The sequence below is a fragment of the Orycteropus afer genome, unplaced genomic scaffold (genome assembly GCF_000298275.1).
Source record: "Orycteropus afer afer isolate SDZICR_OR568_19922 unplaced genomic scaffold, OryAfe1.0 scaffold00128, whole genome shotgun sequence".
NCBI classification, from domain to species: domain Eukaryota; kingdom Metazoa; phylum Chordata; class Mammalia; order Tubulidentata; family Orycteropodidae; genus Orycteropus; species Orycteropus afer.
This window is the reverse complement of record NW_006921715.1, coordinates 8,544,299-8,561,779: the sequence shown is the minus strand read 5'-3', so window position 1 is coordinate 8,561,779 and position 17,481 is coordinate 8,544,299. Positions and strand designations below refer to the sequence as shown.

Sequence of the window (17,481 nt, the reverse complement as noted above, 5' to 3'; positions counted from 1 at the left end):
AATCAAAAACAACCTAAAACAGAAACAAACTGTGTTCACAATTGGAAGATTCAACATAGTTAAGATGTTGTTGTTGTTATGTGCCGCCGAGTTGTCTCTGACTCACAGCGACCTTATGCACAACAGAATGAAACACTGCCTGGTCCTGTGCCAGCCTCACAATCCCTGCTATACCTAAGCCCATCGCTGCACCCACTGTGTCAATCCACCTTGTTGAGCGCCTTCCCCTTTTTCATCGACTCCACTTTACCAAGCATGATATTCTTCTCCAGAGAATGGTCCCTTTTGACCACATGACCAAAGTAGGTGAGTTAAGATGTTAATTCTCCTCAAAGTATCCTAAAATGTAATAAAATTCCAATAAAAATCCATGCAAGAAATTGTAGATAAAGACAAGCTGATTCTGAAATTTATATGGAAACATATAGGAACTAAGATAACCAAATTACTTTTGAAAAAGAAGGAGAAAGTTGGAGGACCCATGCTGTCTGATTTTCAGAACTACTGTGAAACTGCCATAATCAAGATAGGATGGTATTGGCAAAGGGATAGGCACACAGATGAATGAAACAAAATAGAGTCAGAAATAAGCCCACACAAATCGGCCAATCAAGTTTTTAACATCCTTATTGAGACAGAATTCACCATATAAATCACTCTCTTCAACTATACAATTCAGTGGTTCTTGGTGTATGTGTTTACAGAACTCATAATTGATTTTAAAACATTTTCATCATCCCAAAAAGAAACTCTGGACCCATTAGCAGTCACTCCTCATTTCTCCACATCTATCCCAACCCTAAGCAATCACAAATCAACTATCCCTGTAGATTTCCCTATTGTGACATTTCACAAAATGGAATCATACAATATATGGTCCTTTGTGACTAATTTCTGTACAAAATTTTTCAAGGTTCATCCACCTTGTAGCATGTATCGTTTCAGTCTTGTTTATTGCCAAATAATATTCCATTATATGGACATGCCACATTTTGTGTATCCATTTGTCAGTTGATAAACATTTGGATTGTTTCCACTTTGGGGTTATTATAACAAGACTGCTATGAACATTCTACAAGACTTTCTGTGGACACATTTTCATTTCTCTTCAGTATATACCTAGGAGTGGATCATATAATTCTGTCTTTAAAATGCAAAGAACTGCTAGACTTTTCGCAGCAGCTGAACCATTTTATGCCCCCAGCACTCTCTGAGGGTTGCAATTCTCCACATCCTCAATAACACTTGTTATCAAGTAGTTTTGATTATATCCATTCTAGTGGGTGTGAGGGAGCTCTGGTGGCAAAGTGCCTAGGGTATTTGATTGCTAACCAGGAGGCTGGCAGCTCAAACCCACCAGCCACTCCTCGGAAGGAAGGCTGGGCAATCTACTTCTGTAAAGATACCACCTCAGAAACCCAAGGAGGGATTGCTATGAATTGAATCGACTGGACAGCAGTGAGTTTGGGATTTTTTTGGTAGTGAAGTGCTATCTCATTATAGTTTTAATTTGCATTTCTCTAATGACCACTTGGCTGTCAGTGTGTCGTACATGGTGGCTTATGTGTTGCTATGATGCTGGAAGCCATGCTTCTGGTATTTCAAATCCCAGCAGGGTCCCCTGTGGTGGACAGGTTTCAGTGGAGCTTCCAGACTAAGAGAGACTGGAAGAAGGACCTGGAGATCTCCTTCTGGAAACACGAATCAAGCTACATCTGTGGAGATGATGGAGAAGCTCAATAAGATCAGAACAAGGACAGGGGCAGACTGTGGAGCAGACCACCAACAGCTCATCTCAAGTCAGAGATGAATTTGAAGAAAATTAAATCCCTGAGAGCCAAAGTACAACCTTGCATGTGTTGCTGTTGTTGTTATGTGCCTACCTTGCATGTATCCCACCTAAATTCAGACACTGTCTCAAAAATAGGTTTGACACACTGAAAACTAATGACCAGAGACCAGACCAGTTGTGGGATGACATCAAAGACATCATCATTCATAAAGAAAACAAAAGGAAAGACCAAAATAGATGTCAGAAGAGACTCTGAAACTTGTTTTTCAATGTAAAGTTGGTAAAGTGAATGGAAGAAATGAAGTAAAAGAGCTGAATAGACTATTTCAAAAGGCATCTTGAAAGAACAAAGTAAAGTATTATGATGAAATTGTGCAAAGAGCTAGAAAACCAAAAGGGAAGAATACACTCACCATTTCTCAAGCTGAAAGAAAGGAACAAAAGTTAAATCTTGAGTTGCAATACTGAATGATTCTATGGGAAAAACACTGAATGATGCAGAAAGTATTGAAAGAAGATGTAAGGAATAGAGTCACTGTACCAAAAAGAAAGATGCTCTGGGTAAGTGGGTAAGGCATTTAGCTGCTAACCAGGTCACCGGTTCAAACCCACCAGCTGCTCCATGGGAGGAAGATGAGGCAGTCTGCTTCTATGAAGATTCACAGCCTTAGAAACCCAATTGGCGGGGGCATTAAGCTCACTTGGCATAACATACTACACACACACACACAAAAAAAAAACCTGTTTCACCTCCTACTTTGGCGAGTAATGACTGAGATCTTAAAAGCTTGGAAGCAGCCATCTAGATGCAACAATGGGTCTCTCCTCATCCAGAGCAAAGAAGAACGAAGAAAACCAAAGATGCACGGAAGCAATTAATCCAAGGAACTGGTACACCATGCGATCCTCAGCCTATACGACTATGAGACCAGAAGAACTAGATGGTGCCCAGCTACCACTGTTAACCACCCAGAGGGAGATCTATATGAAGAAGAATGCAGCATCAGGATTGGAGGAAGACTCATGAACAGCCTGTGATATGCAGATGATAAAACCTTACTTGCTGAAAGTGAAGAGGACTTAAAGCACTTACTGAGGATCCAAGAAGACAGCCTTCAGTATGGATCACACCTGAACAAACACAAAAGTCCTCACAGCTGTACCAATAAGCAATGTCACAATAAACTGAATCGTCTTGACACTATTGTGAATCGTCTTGACACCCTTCTTAAAAACCGTTTGACCATAAATCTTCAAGTTTATGTCTATATTCTCAACTCTGTTCCATCAATGCATGTCTATTCTTATGCTAGTAACACACTATCTTGATTACTGCCGCTTTTTAGTAAGTTTTGAAATCAGCGTGAGTCCTCCACCTTTGAATTTTTTCAAGATTTTCAATATTTTATATCCCTTGCATTTCCCCATTTTAGGATCAGCTTATAAATTCCTGCAAAAACGGCTGTCTGAGGTTTGGATAGGGTTGTGCTGAATCAGTAGATCATTTGAGTCTTGCCATCTTAATTATATTGGTTTCCAGTCCATGAATGTGAGATGTCTTTCCACTTATTTAGGTCATTTCTTTCACCAATGCTTTATAGATTTTCTAGTACAAGCTTTGCTGAACTTATTCCTGTGGAACTTTAATTCACTTTCAGACAGGTAGTGTATAGAAATACAATTTTTGGATATCCATCTTGCAACCTGAAATCCTGCTTAGCTCTTTATTAGTTGTCACAGTTTTGTGTGTGTGCATGTGTGGACTTCTCAGGATAGTCCATACATAGTATCATGTCACCTGCAAATAGAAAAATTTTACTATTTCCTTTTCTATCTTTATGCCTTTTATCTACTTGTCTTGCCTAATTGTCCTGGCTAGAATATTCAATACAAGGTTGAATAAAAAGTGGCAAGACATCAGTGGTAGTTAAGGTTGTGTCAATCTGGCAGGGCCTTGTTGAGGGGCTGGGCAGTTGGATGCAGTGATCCATGATGAAGCTGCTTATCAACTCCATGGCAGAATCTGCTACGAGCAGCTGAGTAGCTGCCTTGGGGATGTGGTCTGCTTGCAATACACGTTTTGAGAAAGATCTTGAGCTTTTTGGCACACTTGGACCCTGCATGTAGCCGAGTCTTCATCTCAGTGGCCTGCCATGTTATCTGCCAATCTGCAGACTGTTTCTGTACTTGAACTAGTGGCCTGCCATGTTGCTTCATAATCTTAAGACTGTGCCATTTTACTTGTTGACCTTGGGTTTGTCAGTGTCAGCAGCCAACAGCTGTCTGAGTTAACAGAAGCCTCCAGCTCCAGTGGGCTGGGAGCAAGAGGCAGAGCCCAAGGTTGAGGGGTTTTCACCCAGCCCCCAGAGCAGGAACTTTGAACTCGGACTTCTAGCCTCCTAAATGCTAAGAGAATAAAATCCCTGTTTGTTAAAGTCATACATCTGTGGTACATTCTATTAGAACAGCACTAGAGAACCAAGACAGCATCCTTGCTTGTTCTTGACCGCAGGAGGAAAGCCTTTAGTCTTTTCTGTCAAGTATAATTAGCTGTAGGATTTTTTTTTTCTTCAGAGCTTGTTTTACGTTCAATGTTACATGTAAATTTAGTTTCACTCCCCATTTACCACATCCAACCCTAAACCCAGTCTCCTCCCCTCCTTACCCTGTAACCCTCCCCCTGTGCCCCTCATTGTTAAGTACTCCTGTTTGTCCTGCATTTCCTCAATGTGAATGTTGCCCCTCTGGTGTCCCGTGGTCCATTGCTCTAAGGGATGTATTGCCATAGAGTATGTGGTGCATCATCCTGGATTGAGTGGTCTGTGTGTACATCTTGTTAACTATTGGGCTGAGAGCCAGCCCCTGGGGGTGTGTTTTATTCCAGGCACAGAATGTATTCCAGGGCCATAGTATCAGGGGTCTCACCAGATTTCATCTGACCAGTAATTCTGGCCATTATTGATAGCTGTAGGATTTTTGTAGATGTCTTTTATCAAGTTGAGCAAGTTCCGTTCTATATTTCATTTGTTAAGTGTGACCAATTGCTTTTTTACTAATTATTATTAATCACAGCTGAAGGATAGTTTTTACAACAAATTGAACATCCCTATGTAAAAGGGGAAAAAAAGACATTTAACCTAACCCTCACACATTATACAAAAATTAATAGATCATAGATCTAAATGTAAAATTATAAAACTTTTAGAAGAAAATCTTCATGACCTGGGATTAGGGGGAAAGTTCTAAGACATGATGCCAGAAGCACCCTCCATAAAAGATGAATTGATAAACTGGACTTCACCAAAATTAAAAACATTTTCTCTGTGCGGTGTAGTAAATTATGTGGTATGGCTTTTCTAGCCATGAGTCTTTCTAAACTCCGTGGTGGAATTTGCCATAAGCAACTGAGGAGCTCCTGATTGTTAAAGTTATCCACCTGGGGTATTTCTGTTGAGAGTGGCACAAAGCAATGTTCTGGGAAGCTCACCCTCCCTCAGATGCTGAGTTCTGATGTTATGATTGGTTAGTGGTCACTCTGCCAGGCTCAAAAGGAGCCCTTCTAGAGGCAGAAGTCTCTCTGACTGCTGGCTAAGATGTGCTGCTGACAGAAACACTCTCCTGAGAGATATGTGCCGCTGAGAAAGAGACACCGAGAGACACATGTTGCTGAGAGAGACACCGAGAGACACAGCACTGCTGGAGAGAGACTGAGCGCGACTATTGGCTGAGAGACGGTGGGCTGAGACTGAGCATTGTTCCTGAACTTGAATTGTAGCCTGCTGCTTCCCTAATAAACCCCATATTCTGTGAGTTGTGTGTGGCCACTGCAGTGAATTACTAAACCCAGCAGAAAGGTGGTGGGTGCTGCAGGAGGAACGGTTGGTGTCAGTGCTGATGAAAGGGCTGGAGGGAGGCAGCATGTCTGGCCTCACAGGAATAGGCCTTGGGCTGCTGATGGTGATTCTGTCTTCCTCTTATGGGGTTAGAGGTCAGAAGATGTGGCCTCCCTGCCCCTTTGGCACTCTGTAAAAGTCATGATTAGGACAATGAAAAGACAAATTATAGGCTGGGAAAAACATGCAAATCACATATGCAACAAAAGACTTCTATGCAGTATATTTTTAAAAATCAGCAGTAAGAAAACAAACCACCTGATTTAAAAATAGGCAAAACACTTCAATAGTCACTTCAACAAAGCAGACACATGGATGGCAGATCAGCACATGAAGAGATGTTCAATATTAAGAAAACACTAAACTACAATGAGGGACCTCTAAACACCTGTTAGAATGGCTATGAGTTGGTAATTTTTTTGAAGTTATGGGTACATGAGGGTTGATAGTAAGATGGGATATTAAAATCAAAATATATTAGTAATTATAATAAATGCAAGTGGATTAAGAGTCAATAATAAGACAAGTATAAAAACACCATTGACTCGGGGGGAAAATAAATGTTAGCGAGGATGTAGAGAAGTTGAAACTTTCATACATCGCTGGTAAGACTGCAAAATGGCTCAGCTACTATGGAAAAGTTTGGTGTTTCCTCAAAAAAAAAAAAAAAAGTTGGATTTACTATATGACCGAGCAATTCTACTCCTAGATATAGATCCAAAATAATTAAAAACAGGAACACTGGTATTTGTCCATTACATGTTCATTACCGTGCTATTCACAATATGGCTATAAGGTGGAAATACCTAAATATGTATCCACAGATCAATGGAATATTATGACGCTGAGCAAACTAAGTCCATCACAAAAAGACAACGATCGTACAGTCCCTTTTGTAACAAGATCTAAAACAGACCAAAGATCTACAGAAGTCAAAGTTTATTAGTGTCACCAGGGGTGGATGGGAGGGCGAGGAAGTAAGACTCACTGCTTAAGGGACACTGCACATCTGTCACGAGGGATGGAAAATCCAAGAATGGTGAGTGGTGGTGTTTGAGCAAAGGGATAAGATCACTGAACCGTACATGTGAGGACTGCTTAAATGGCAAAGGGTTTGTTACATGTATATTTACCACAATAAAATAAAGGAGTAAGTAAAGCTACATTGTAAAAGTTACAATGTAATGACATGTGCTAGTGTAGCTGGGCCTTCAAAGCATTATGCCAAGTGAAAGAAATCAGACATTCCACGCATAAGAAAGAAAACTCTCCAAAATAGCCAAGTGCAGACACAGAACGCAGACTTAGGGCTCTAAGGACTGGGGGCAGGAGGACAGGAAGGAACCCTTACCAGGCAAGGGGCTGAGAGCAGTGGGAATGTTCTGGAACTGGAGGTAAACAGGTGGACCACAACGAATGCACCAGACGCCACTGAATTGCTTACTTTAATGTGGTTTACTTTGTGAATCTCAGCTCCATCATTTTTAATTTTTTCAATTCCGTATTTTAAGTGCAAAAACACAAAAAACACTTCAGTCTACAGAAAGGTTGAAACTGCGAAGGGGAAAAGGGATTTGGCACACATGGCACCAAAGTGGCCTGAGGATAGATGGCTCCCAGATGGACGCTCTTTGGGAAGATGAGTCACAAGAGCCCAGAGAGGAGAAAGAGGCTGGCATCACACACACAACCACTGCCCCCACCAGGCAGCCTGGACCCAAGAGGGGCCTGGGGGCTCTTGGAAAGGACAGTAATATCTTCAAGCGTCCCCAAGACTGAAATCAGAACTAGGCCCAATGAACCAAATTCCTCCCTGAAAAGTCACAGATTCCTTCTCTGATGAAAGTGGGACCTCAGCAGGACAGTAGGATCCTCCCCAAGGTGTCCCAAGGGTACCATCTGGAGGGGTGGGCTTGAGGCAAGCAACAGTCCTGCTCAAGGAAAGATGAGCCAAGCTGACCAATGACAAGACCCCGAGCTGAGTTGAGGGGAGAGCTGGCGAGAGCTGGCCCAGTGGGTTACAGGAGCCAGAAGGACCAGAGGCTGGAGCCTGACAAAACGAGACGCACAGGAACGAGCATGGTATTGTATTTGCATTGTATGCTGGTCTTGTAATGGAATATCCAGTTACCCAAGGAATGGCCTTTGGCCTGTTACCATCACCTGGCTCCTGTCTTACTGGGCCTAAGGCCCACGGGTGGCAAGGGACTGCCTGGGCACAGGTGTACAGCTACATACACCCTCAGAGACAGGCTGGCGGAGACCAGGGGCAAGAGCCCTGGGAAAAGGTGGGCTTGGTGGCGGCATCAGGCTGGAAGTGGCCAGGCTAGCTGTCCCTGCTGGTGGGGGTGGGGCGCTGAGGACTATTCTGGCAAGCAGGGAGCACATATCAGGACACAGACGGCTCTTTGTCAGGGCCTAGCTGGGATCACCAAGCAGTCTCCAAAACAAAGGAGCTCTGTCCCCAGCGTGAGCTTCCCTCCACCCAGAATGCCATCCCCAGGAAGTGAGCAGAGCCCCCCACACACACCAGGCACACAGCCACCCGGCGGGCGCGCTCGATCCGCACAGCCATCTTCGGGAAAGCCCTCCCCGCAACCCCACACACACCAGGCACATCACAAGGCTGGGGGTGGGGGGAGCAGTCCAGGGCAAGGTGCTGACAGGTCAAGGAGGCCTGGGCTCCTGCAGACCCTCCCCCACCCACCAGATCCCTTGAGCCCTCTGGGCAAGGCTGGTCCCTGACACCCATCCCGTGCCTCAGACCAGGCTAGTCCCTCTAGCCTTGGCCTCAGCCCCAATGCCCAGTGTCTCCCCCTCCTAGCCTGAGGTCCACTCTCTCTACTCCCACCATCAGAGATACGAGGACAAAAGGTAGTGCCTCTATGACTGACCACTGAGCCTGCACCAGGCCCTGATACCCACAGCCACCAGATGGGACCTCAGGACCCTGAAGAGAAAACAGCAGGCCAAGGGGCTGGGCTCTGGCCAAAGTCAGGACAGCCACAGCCCAGATAGAGTGCACCACCCAGGGGCTCTGTGACTGAGCTGTCCCTGTAGCCACTGGGGACAGTGCATCCAAGGCCCTCAGCGTCCACGTGGTGAGAGCCAGATGACCCCTGGCAGGGCTCTCAGCAGCCTGGCCAACTCCTGCCGACACTGTCCCTGCAGGCAGCACAGAGCTGCCTCCAGGCAGGCCTCCTTGCTCCGCAGTGCCCGGATGGCCTCGGCAGCCTGCAGGCCCCAGCACGGCAGAGCCCCGGCCTCACTCCTCACCAGCCTGTGTGGCCCGTGGGGCTGGACCAGGCCCCCTTCTTGCTCCCAAGCCTTTTGCAGGGCTGCCAGCTCTTGCCCCACAGCCTCCTTCAAGGACCGCATCGTGGTGCTCCACTCAGACCCCCAGCCCTGGACCTGTGGGAAGGGAGGGCAGCTCATGGGACAGAGGGCAGGCCATCCCACAGGTCCCTCACCCACCCACTATCCCCTTTGCACTTTCCACACAGGGCTGATGGCCCTCATCCTGGGGCCAGCTCAAAAAGGCCCAGCCAGCCCAGCCCTGCACCCCCTCATCCAGAAGCAAGCTTCTAAAAGCCTGCATGCCATTTTGAGCTCACGAAGACCCTAGAGGACACCTAGCCCGACCCATCACCTCAGTTCCCCAGGCTAGGCCACCACACCCAATTTGGGCGAGGTCAGACACAGGTGCCAGTGGCTAGGGTGGGACCACCACCAGCTGGTTGACCTCTGTGCCTCAACAAGAGGAGTAAGAACTCTGGCAGGGGCCCCTGGAAGCCTCTGGGCAGTGGGGGATGGGTCACACAGGCACTCTCACTGCTGCATACCAAATGCTGTGTGGTATCACCTCAAGAGTTTAATCGAACTGAATGGTGCGGCTCTAACAAGTGCCTGCCCTGCCCCCAAGCACACCTTCTGGGGATAGCTCAACGGTGAGGACACCGCTGACCAGGGGCTCACCTGGGCCTCACATGCCACCCGCCGCACCTCCACAGCCACCCGCAGCTCCTCCTGCAGGGCCTGCAGCTCCCAAGCCACCAGCTCCAACTCCCTGGGACCGTGGTCAGAGAGGCTGGGCAGAAATGTGGGCTGTGAGCCAGCACTGGGAGTGCTTGGGAGGCAGGCATCCAGCACTGTGTCCTACAGAGAGACCCAAGTGAGAGAAGAATGACAGCATAGGCCCCCAAAGCCACACCCGGCTTCATAGCCAGCGGGGCCAAGGATGCAGCAGGCTATGAGGGACAGCGCCCCCCCAGCTGGACAGCTACCAGCAGCTGTAGCACCCATGGAGATTCAAAAGCCACCACTCCTGAACCAGAAATGTCTGAGCCAGGTCAGCCCTGTGGGGGGTCTTCCCCAGCCCACCATACACCCTGCCCCCAGTCCCAGAACCACTGGTGTACACCCCCCAACAGTCATCCCAGCCACATAGGACCTAGGGGTAACCCAGAACTCTGGGGCCTTCAGAGCCCCCTAAACAAGGACAAAGCACAGGCAAAGCCAGGGGCTGCCAGCTGAGGGTAAAAAGGACACCATGGAAGCACCTCTCAGCATCACCCCTGGACGGGCCAGGATCCCCAGTGGGTCCTGAGGCAGCTGGCTCCTGCCATGGAGTATCCAGTTCAGGACCAAGAATGGGGACCTTGACCCTTCCAGCACCGCTGTCCCAGCTCCCAGCCCCAAGCAGGAAGACCCCCTAGGCCCTTGTCCTACCAGGAATTGTCTGAGGTGGGAGCCTTGCTGAGTCGGGGAGATAAGAGGGGCTCTGTAGTAGGCAGTGGTTTGGGCTGTCCAAGCTAGGGCCTGCACCAAGGGTGCTGAACAGCAAAGGTAGGACCTGCCATCAGGCCTGGATGGAGGAGTCTGCTCGGTGCACTAGTGTGGGCGAGGGTGTGAGATGGCCTAAGTAGAGGACCTGAATGCTCAGAACCTGCGCCTGCACCTACCAAGATGTCCCAACTGCCCACAGTCAGGAAAGTGAGTTTGTGTGGCTGACACGAACAGTCCTGCGAGGCACAGCCCTCCTGAGCATCACTGTGAAATGAGGCTGCCGGAGGGACAGGCCATCAAGGGGCTCGTGTGAGCTTCCGGGCCCCAACCCCAGCCCAGCGCATTAGGGCACCAAACAAAGCCAGTGGCAGGGGACCCCTGGTTCTCACTTTCCTCTGTTCAAAAAAAAAAAAAAAAATCTAACTCACTGCCATGGAGTGGAATCCGACTCATAGCAACCCCTCCGTGGGTTTCCAAGGCAATATCGCTACAGAAATAGATTGCCCAATCTTCCTTCCAAGGAAGCTGGATTTGAACCGCCAGGCTTCTGGTTAGCAGTCAAATCTGGGAAATGGGAAAACCCCCTCCCCTGCCAGGCCCCAGACAGAGAGGGGTCTGTGCCACGTTACCATCCACTGCCAGAAGACCAGCTCCAGGCGCCGCCACGTAAGAGCTGCCTCCAGGCGCGCATTCTCACACTCCAGGGCCCGCAGCAGCTGCAAGCAGTCACAGCTAGTCAGAACCAGGGGCCCAGCCCGGGCCCCCGTCCAGCCCCCACACAGCCCCCACCACCACCAAACAAGTCCCACCCATGCCAGATCTCAGCACTGGACCCTTCCACCCCCATGTCTCCCAGCAGGACTCAGTGTCCTTGTCTTGGGGAAACCACACACACACACACACACACATGCATGTGCACACACACACCAACACCAGGCTCACCCACGACCACCCACCTATGAGCCCAGGGGCCAGGGGCTGAGACCTGGCCTAGCACTGGGTGGGTTCCCACACCCAAGAACTCCACCTCCCACCCCTAAGGAGGCTGCCGGCAGAGATGAGGCTGGGCCTGCTGGGCAGGGGGTGAACCCATTTTCTGTGTGGCCTCAGCAACCCCAGGGACAGGAAGGAGGCTGCTGCTGGAGGAGAGCCAGGCCAAGGTGCTGGGGCAGAGAAGACACGCAGCCAAGACTGGGCTGCCAGAAAGGAAGGAAGTCGGTGCAGGGGGCACCCAGGGCCAGGCCGGTGCCGGGAACGTGCACCCAGGTGGGACAACAGGGCTCCACACTCACCCCCCACGCGGCCCCTCCACCTCTGCCCTCCCCACTGCATAGTGGCGCGGCCATCCCTACCTGACTGCATGCGTGATATGCCCTCAGAGCGCAGCACACAGTGCCGCCCATCCACATGCGCCCACAGCCCTACCCACTCTCAAGCCTCTGCCTAAGTCTCTGCAGAGGTGGGGAGAGGGGGGAGCGTGAGAGCCACCCCTGCCTTCTGGATGCAGGGGTCCAGGATCCAGTCCACTGCCAGAACCACCATGAGCTAAAGGGACAGTTTGTCCCAACCTAGAGCCCTCAGCCAGCCCCACTCTGCCACGGGGCTCACCCAGCAAGGGCACAACCTGGCCAACCCCACCCCAAGGCAACAGCTCTCCCTGCCTTGCACACACAGGCCAGGGTTTGCCCCACGCCCCACCACCCCTGGCAAGACCAGGGGGACCAGGGCAAGAAGTACGGGCCCCCCTGAGTCATCCCTCAATGAGGATCAGAGCCACGCGCACACCAGGACACCCAGACACTACTGCAGTACCAGCCAGAGCCAAGTACAGGCCCAACAAAGCTGGGCCCAGTGGATTTGGCAAAGGAAACAGGCAGAAGCCAAGGACTCCTACAGCCTCCCCTCATCTACCAGCCTCCTTGCCACTGCCGTAGGGAGGGGAGCAGGGAAGATGATGAAAAGGATGTGGGGAGGAGGCCAGAGACTCACCCATGGCCCAAAGGAAGCTACCAGACCCACTGGGAAGCACACGGGCCCCTCACACACCAGCCACTGGTGATTCCAGAAACTTCTGGGGCCAACCCAGAGTGCTGGCCCTCTGGGTAGGCTGGCTTCAAGCTAGGCCACCTCCCTCTCCACAAACCTTTCAAGAAAAGCAACCGTGGCCCAGTCCAGACCACAGCACTAGCACACACACAGGCCAGGGTTTGCCCCACACCCCACCACCCCTGGCAAGACCAGGGGGACCAAAGCAAGAAGTACAGGCCCCCCTGAGTCATCCCTCAATAAGGATCAGAGCCAAGCGCATGCCAGGACACCTAGACACTACTTCAGTACTAGCCAGAGCCAAGCGCAGGCCCAATGAAGCTGGGCCCAGTGGATTTGGCAAGGGACACACAGGCAGAGGCCAAGGATCAGGTAGTCATGGCCAGCAGCCCTCCTGTCAACCATATACCACTAGTGCCAGAACAAGCCAGAGCCCAGTTAGGGAAGACAACTCAGCCAACACCAGCCCATGCGGCCAGCAGGGGCAGCAGGAGCCAGACAGCCCAGGGAAAGGACGCAGGCAGAGAGGGTGCCATCCAGAGCCTCAGGCTGAGCCGACCCTGAAACTCTGCCTGTTAGTGCCCAGAAGCCCTGAGACAGGAAGACACAATCCACCCCAGGCCACACGGCCACCCAGAGCTCTGAGCTGGGCTTCACCCAGGACCCCAACACCCCATCACCTAGGGAGGCCTCTGCCCAGAAAGCAGTATGCCCACATGTGCTGGGTGCAGCCTGGGTGGCAGCCCTGTCCCTAGGTCAAACATCTGTGCCCAGCTGGATGAGCCCTCCACACCCTAAGCTTCCTCTCCTTCACCAGGACACGGCTGCTTGCGCTCAAAGGCCACATCCTATAACCTATCAACCATGTTCCTGGAATTGTGTGACCCCTCGGGCTCTGCCCGGCCACACAGTAAAGACACATGCTTGTCACCCATGCCATTGGTGACCATGAACTCAGCAAACATGAAGAGATACCCACAGCTCACGGTCCTCCCCTTAACTCTTCCTCCTCCTCCCCTGCTGCCCAGTGCCCACTCCAACACCCAGCCCAGCCTCACCTCCTGGCCACCCTCTGGGTCCCTGAGCAGCTCCGTTTCAGCAACAGACAAATGGCCGAGGCTCTGGTCACTGTGGCAGCCCTGGGTGTACTCATGAATCTGCAAGAACAGACCCTGGACTGGGCGGCAAGCAGGCACTGGGGGCATGTCAGGGGCCTCGAGGGGAGGCCCCTATGATGTAGGCATTCAGGCCATCCCAGGCTCCACCAGCAGGAAATCACACCCACTATCTCCCTACCCCAGCCAACTTCCAAGCCACGGGACAGTGCCCTGCTTCCCCCATGGTGGCCTGCCAGGTGCCCCACATAAGAATAGCATTGCCTCCAGATAGGAGCTGCAGTCCAGCGAGGCCCATGGAAGCAATATGGGAGCAACTGCCTTGCGCTATGGAGCAGGGAGAGCAACCTGGCTGAGGGTGGACAGGTGTTCAAGAAGGAGGGCCAGCTGGAGCCAGGGCCCAGAGCAAGAGGGAATTGGTGGCCTAAAAGAAGCCAGCAGAGCCAAAACTGAAAGTGGCCTCTGCCAAGGGTAGGGTGTCCCAGGCTGAGGGCTTCCCAGAACCAAGGAGCCCTTCCAGAAGGGAGGATTAGACCCTGCACAGCTGGGAGCCCGTGGTCGCCTACCTAGCCCCAAGCTCGCACTAGACATGCCACTGGACCTGGGGGCGCCTTGTGTTGATGGCCATGCCTACTGGCAACTGACTGCCCTACCAGACATCAGTGGCCCCACTGCTCACATCAGCCCGCCCCAAACAGGACTGCTGTGGGCCAAACCCTGTGTTCCCAGGCTCAGTGCCACAGGTCAACACCACGTTCCCCTGGGGGCACTCAGGACCCCAGGAGCCCACAAGAAGCAAAGGAGCCCCCAGCCCAACTCCCAGCGGAGGCCTTGGACATCAGAGGAAGGAAATGCCATGTGGTATTAACCACACCAGTGAAGGTAGTCAATTCCAGGGACAATAGAGCCCCACCAACAGGGGATCCCAGGATTCCTGCAGGGCTCTACCCGCAGGGGGCAGCTGGAATGAGCAGCACCAGGGGGACAGAGAGGCCAGACCCCTGTTCTGAGAACACTAAACTGTGGGTGGGAAACATGGTCCCCTCTGCCTTGGGCACCTGCTTCAGGACAGGAAACCCAAGGCCACCGTCCCACTTCTGCAGTCTGCACCAGCTCCACTAGGGCAGCAACACCGGCAGCAACCAGGAGTCCATCCTACAGATGGCCCCACTCACGAGAGGCACAGACCAGGCTGACCGTGCAGAGCACTGGACGCAGGTGACCCTGCCCCAGAACCCACAGCCCCCTGGGTGAGCATGCTGTCAGTCCACAAAGCAGGAAGTCAGCAGGACCACCCCACAGTGTGCATCAGCACACTTGCCCAGAGCTGGCCACACAACATACTCACCACTCTGTGAAAGGCTTCTACTGACACCTCAGGGACAGGAACCCCCAAAACCTGGCATCTACCCCCAACTGGCTCTCCTGCCCCAGTGTTGCCCAGCCCCCAGCTGCTCTGTGTTCTGACCCCAACCAAGGACACCACGCCAGGCCTGGTAACCCAAACCTGACAAACACCGGCAAGGCTAGACAGCAGGCAAGGAGAAGCCAAGCAGGGCTCCCGGGGAAAGGCAGCCTGAAGTGGCAGCACTACCTTGCTCAGGAGGACACACTGCTCCTGGTGACTGGAGGTGAGGTTCCGCCACCGGCACTGCAGCTTTCCCATCAACCACTGCACGTAGCGCACATCCCTACGGCTGTCAGCTTCCTTGCTGAGTGCAGGCTGGCCAAGGCTGGCCCCACCACACGTCAGGTCTTCACACTGGAGAATGGCAAATGTCAGGCCTGTTCCCAGACCCCCAGCAGAGACCCCACAAACACCAGGGCACAGGGGGAGACAAAGGGGCCCTTGGGAGTGCAAGGTCTCAGATGCCAGAGACCCAGAGGGCCCAGACCCTGTCCTGAAGGAGGGAGAAACTCGGTCATGGGCACATAGGGGGCAGGGTGTGGAGGACAGTGGGGAAAGGCAGGAACAGAGGTACAGAACTAGCCACACAACAGAGCTGAGCCCCAAAGCCTCACACAAAAAAAAGCACTAATGACCGCTTTCAGGGCTGTCTTGAGATCAGGGCAGTGGGTGACCCAGAATGGGAGCGGGTGTGAAGCTCTGGCCACCACAGTCAAGACCTGAGCCACGGGCCCTGCAGGTAGAGCCCTGGGCCTCCGGACCACGTACCCACCTCACACACAGGCATCTCGTCGCCCAGCCGCACGCGAGTCCGGGCCAGCAGCTGCTCAAGCAGGGTCCCACAGGCCAGGAGCCAAGAAAAGGCCAGCAGGAGCTCACGGCTGCCCTGGGAACCACCCTCTGGGAGCTCAGCAAGCTCCTGACGAGGGTAGCCTTGGGCGCGCAGTACTGACTTCACCAAACGGACCTGGGTTTCTAGGGGTGGGAGGGCAGTCGGCTCAGGTGGGCATGTCCCAACATTTCACCTGAGTGCTCACCACCACCAGGCTCCCAGCAGCACCTCCCGAGACCCCCAGACCACCCCCAACCAGAAACCTACCTTGAAAGTGCTGCCAGTAGTAAGACCAAGTCAATCAAGGAGAACAGAGTGGGCGGGGCCAGAGGCTAATTGGGCGGGGTCTACCGTGTATGGGCGGGGTCAGAGACTAGTGAGGCGGGGCTCTGGAGTGAGTGATGCTGGTGCTGAGGCGGGTGCAGGGTAGGCAAGGCGGCAATAAAGAGCCGGTCTCACAGGGGTGGTGCCTACAGAAATGGAGGGGCCACAGGCTAACCAAAAACTAAACCCTCTGCCATCCAGTCCATTCCGACGCATAGCGACCCCCATTGGGTCTCCAAGGCAGTAAATATTCACGGAGGTAGACTGCCCAGGCTCGCTTCTGCAGAGTGGCTGGTGGGGTTGAACCACCAATCTTGTAGTTAGCAGTCAGATGCTTTAGGCACTGTGCTATGGGAGCTCCCTAGAGGCTAACCAAACAAACAAAAAAAAAAGCACAAACTCACTGCCATCCATCGATTCTGACTCCGAGTGACCCCTCGTTGGGTTTCTGAGGCTGTTACTACAGAAGTAGATTGCCCAATCGTCCTTCCAAGGAGTAGCTGATGGGTTTGAACCGCCCGCCTTCCAGTTAGCAGTCAAACTGCCTTAGGCGCTAGGCCACCACAACTCCTAACCAGGCGAGCTTAAAGTGGAGGACTAACCATGGCCAGGGCCGATCCTGCGGGGGGTGTGCGGGCTGGCCGGGGTAGGGCCTAAGAGGTGGGTGTGGTCACTGACTGACAGGGGCGGGGCTTACGGGGGCGCGGAGCCTACCGAGGGCTAACGAAACGGTGGCTCCCTCCTCCGGGCGCGGCGAGAGCACCTGGAAGAGCAGCCGCCAGAGTGCTGGAGTCTGAGGGGGCAAAGGGCGGGAGGTTAGCAAGTGCCGCCTCCCCACACCCACACAAGTCCTGTTCCCGCCCGGTCGCCCGCCTCGCGGGTCTCACCGCCTCGGGAAGGTCGAATTTGGCGCGACGGAAAGTCTCGGGGCTGGGCCCAGCGGGCAGCATCCGACTCAGCGCGGCGATGGCCTCGGGCAAGGCCCTCGCCCAGGTCCCGGCCCCCCGGTCCACCCGACGCCGACGCCGCCCCATGCATACAACAGCTGCTTCTCTCGGATCGCCCGCGGCCGCCGCCGGCCGGGCCACTGAGTCCAATCACCTCCGCCGGCCCCGCCTCTGCGGCCCTGCATCCAATCACTGCGCTGGCCTGGCTCCAGCGCCCAATCACCACTGTTAGTCTGGTCCTAGCGTCTAATCATCGCTGACAATCCCCGCGACGGCCCCGCCCCGGCAGCCCCGCGTCCAATCACTGCCGATCACCGGGCCTTCGCGCTCTGTCACCGC

The 17,481-nt window shown here is 52.6% G+C and overlaps 1 protein-coding gene across 1 annotated transcript; it reads right to left on the bottom strand.

Moving 5' to 3' along the window:
* Positions 1–8,772: 8,772 nt before the first annotated feature.
* TEDC1 (tubulin epsilon and delta complex 1) lies at positions 8,773–17,229 on the bottom strand. Its single transcript, XM_007944635.1, has 8 exons — positions 17,083–17,229; positions 16,910–16,988; positions 15,812–16,014; positions 15,226–15,393; positions 13,575–13,673; positions 11,100–11,186; positions 9,661–9,840; positions 8,773–9,096 (listed from the first exon to the last, which is right to left on the bottom strand). The coding sequence occupies exons 1-8, from the start codon at positions 17,227–17,229 to the stop codon at positions 8,773–8,775; spliced, it is 1,287 nt and encodes a 428-aa protein (XP_007942826.1).
* Between the last annotated feature and the right edge of the window lie 252 nt (positions 17,230–17,481).

Coding starts and splice junctions, on each gene's coding strand:
- TEDC1 (XM_007944635.1), bottom strand. CDS start 17,229: ATGGGGCGGCGTCGGCGTCGGGTGGACCGGGGGGCCGGGACCTGGGCG. Junction 16,015..16,909: donor CACCGTTTCGTTAGCCCTCG/GTAGGCTCCGCG, acceptor TCCCACCCCTAG/AAACCCAGGTCCGTTTGGTG. Junction 9,841..11,099: donor TGGTCTTCTGGCAGTGGATG/GTAACGTGGCAC, acceptor GTCTCTCTGTAG/GACACAGTGCTGGATGCCTG.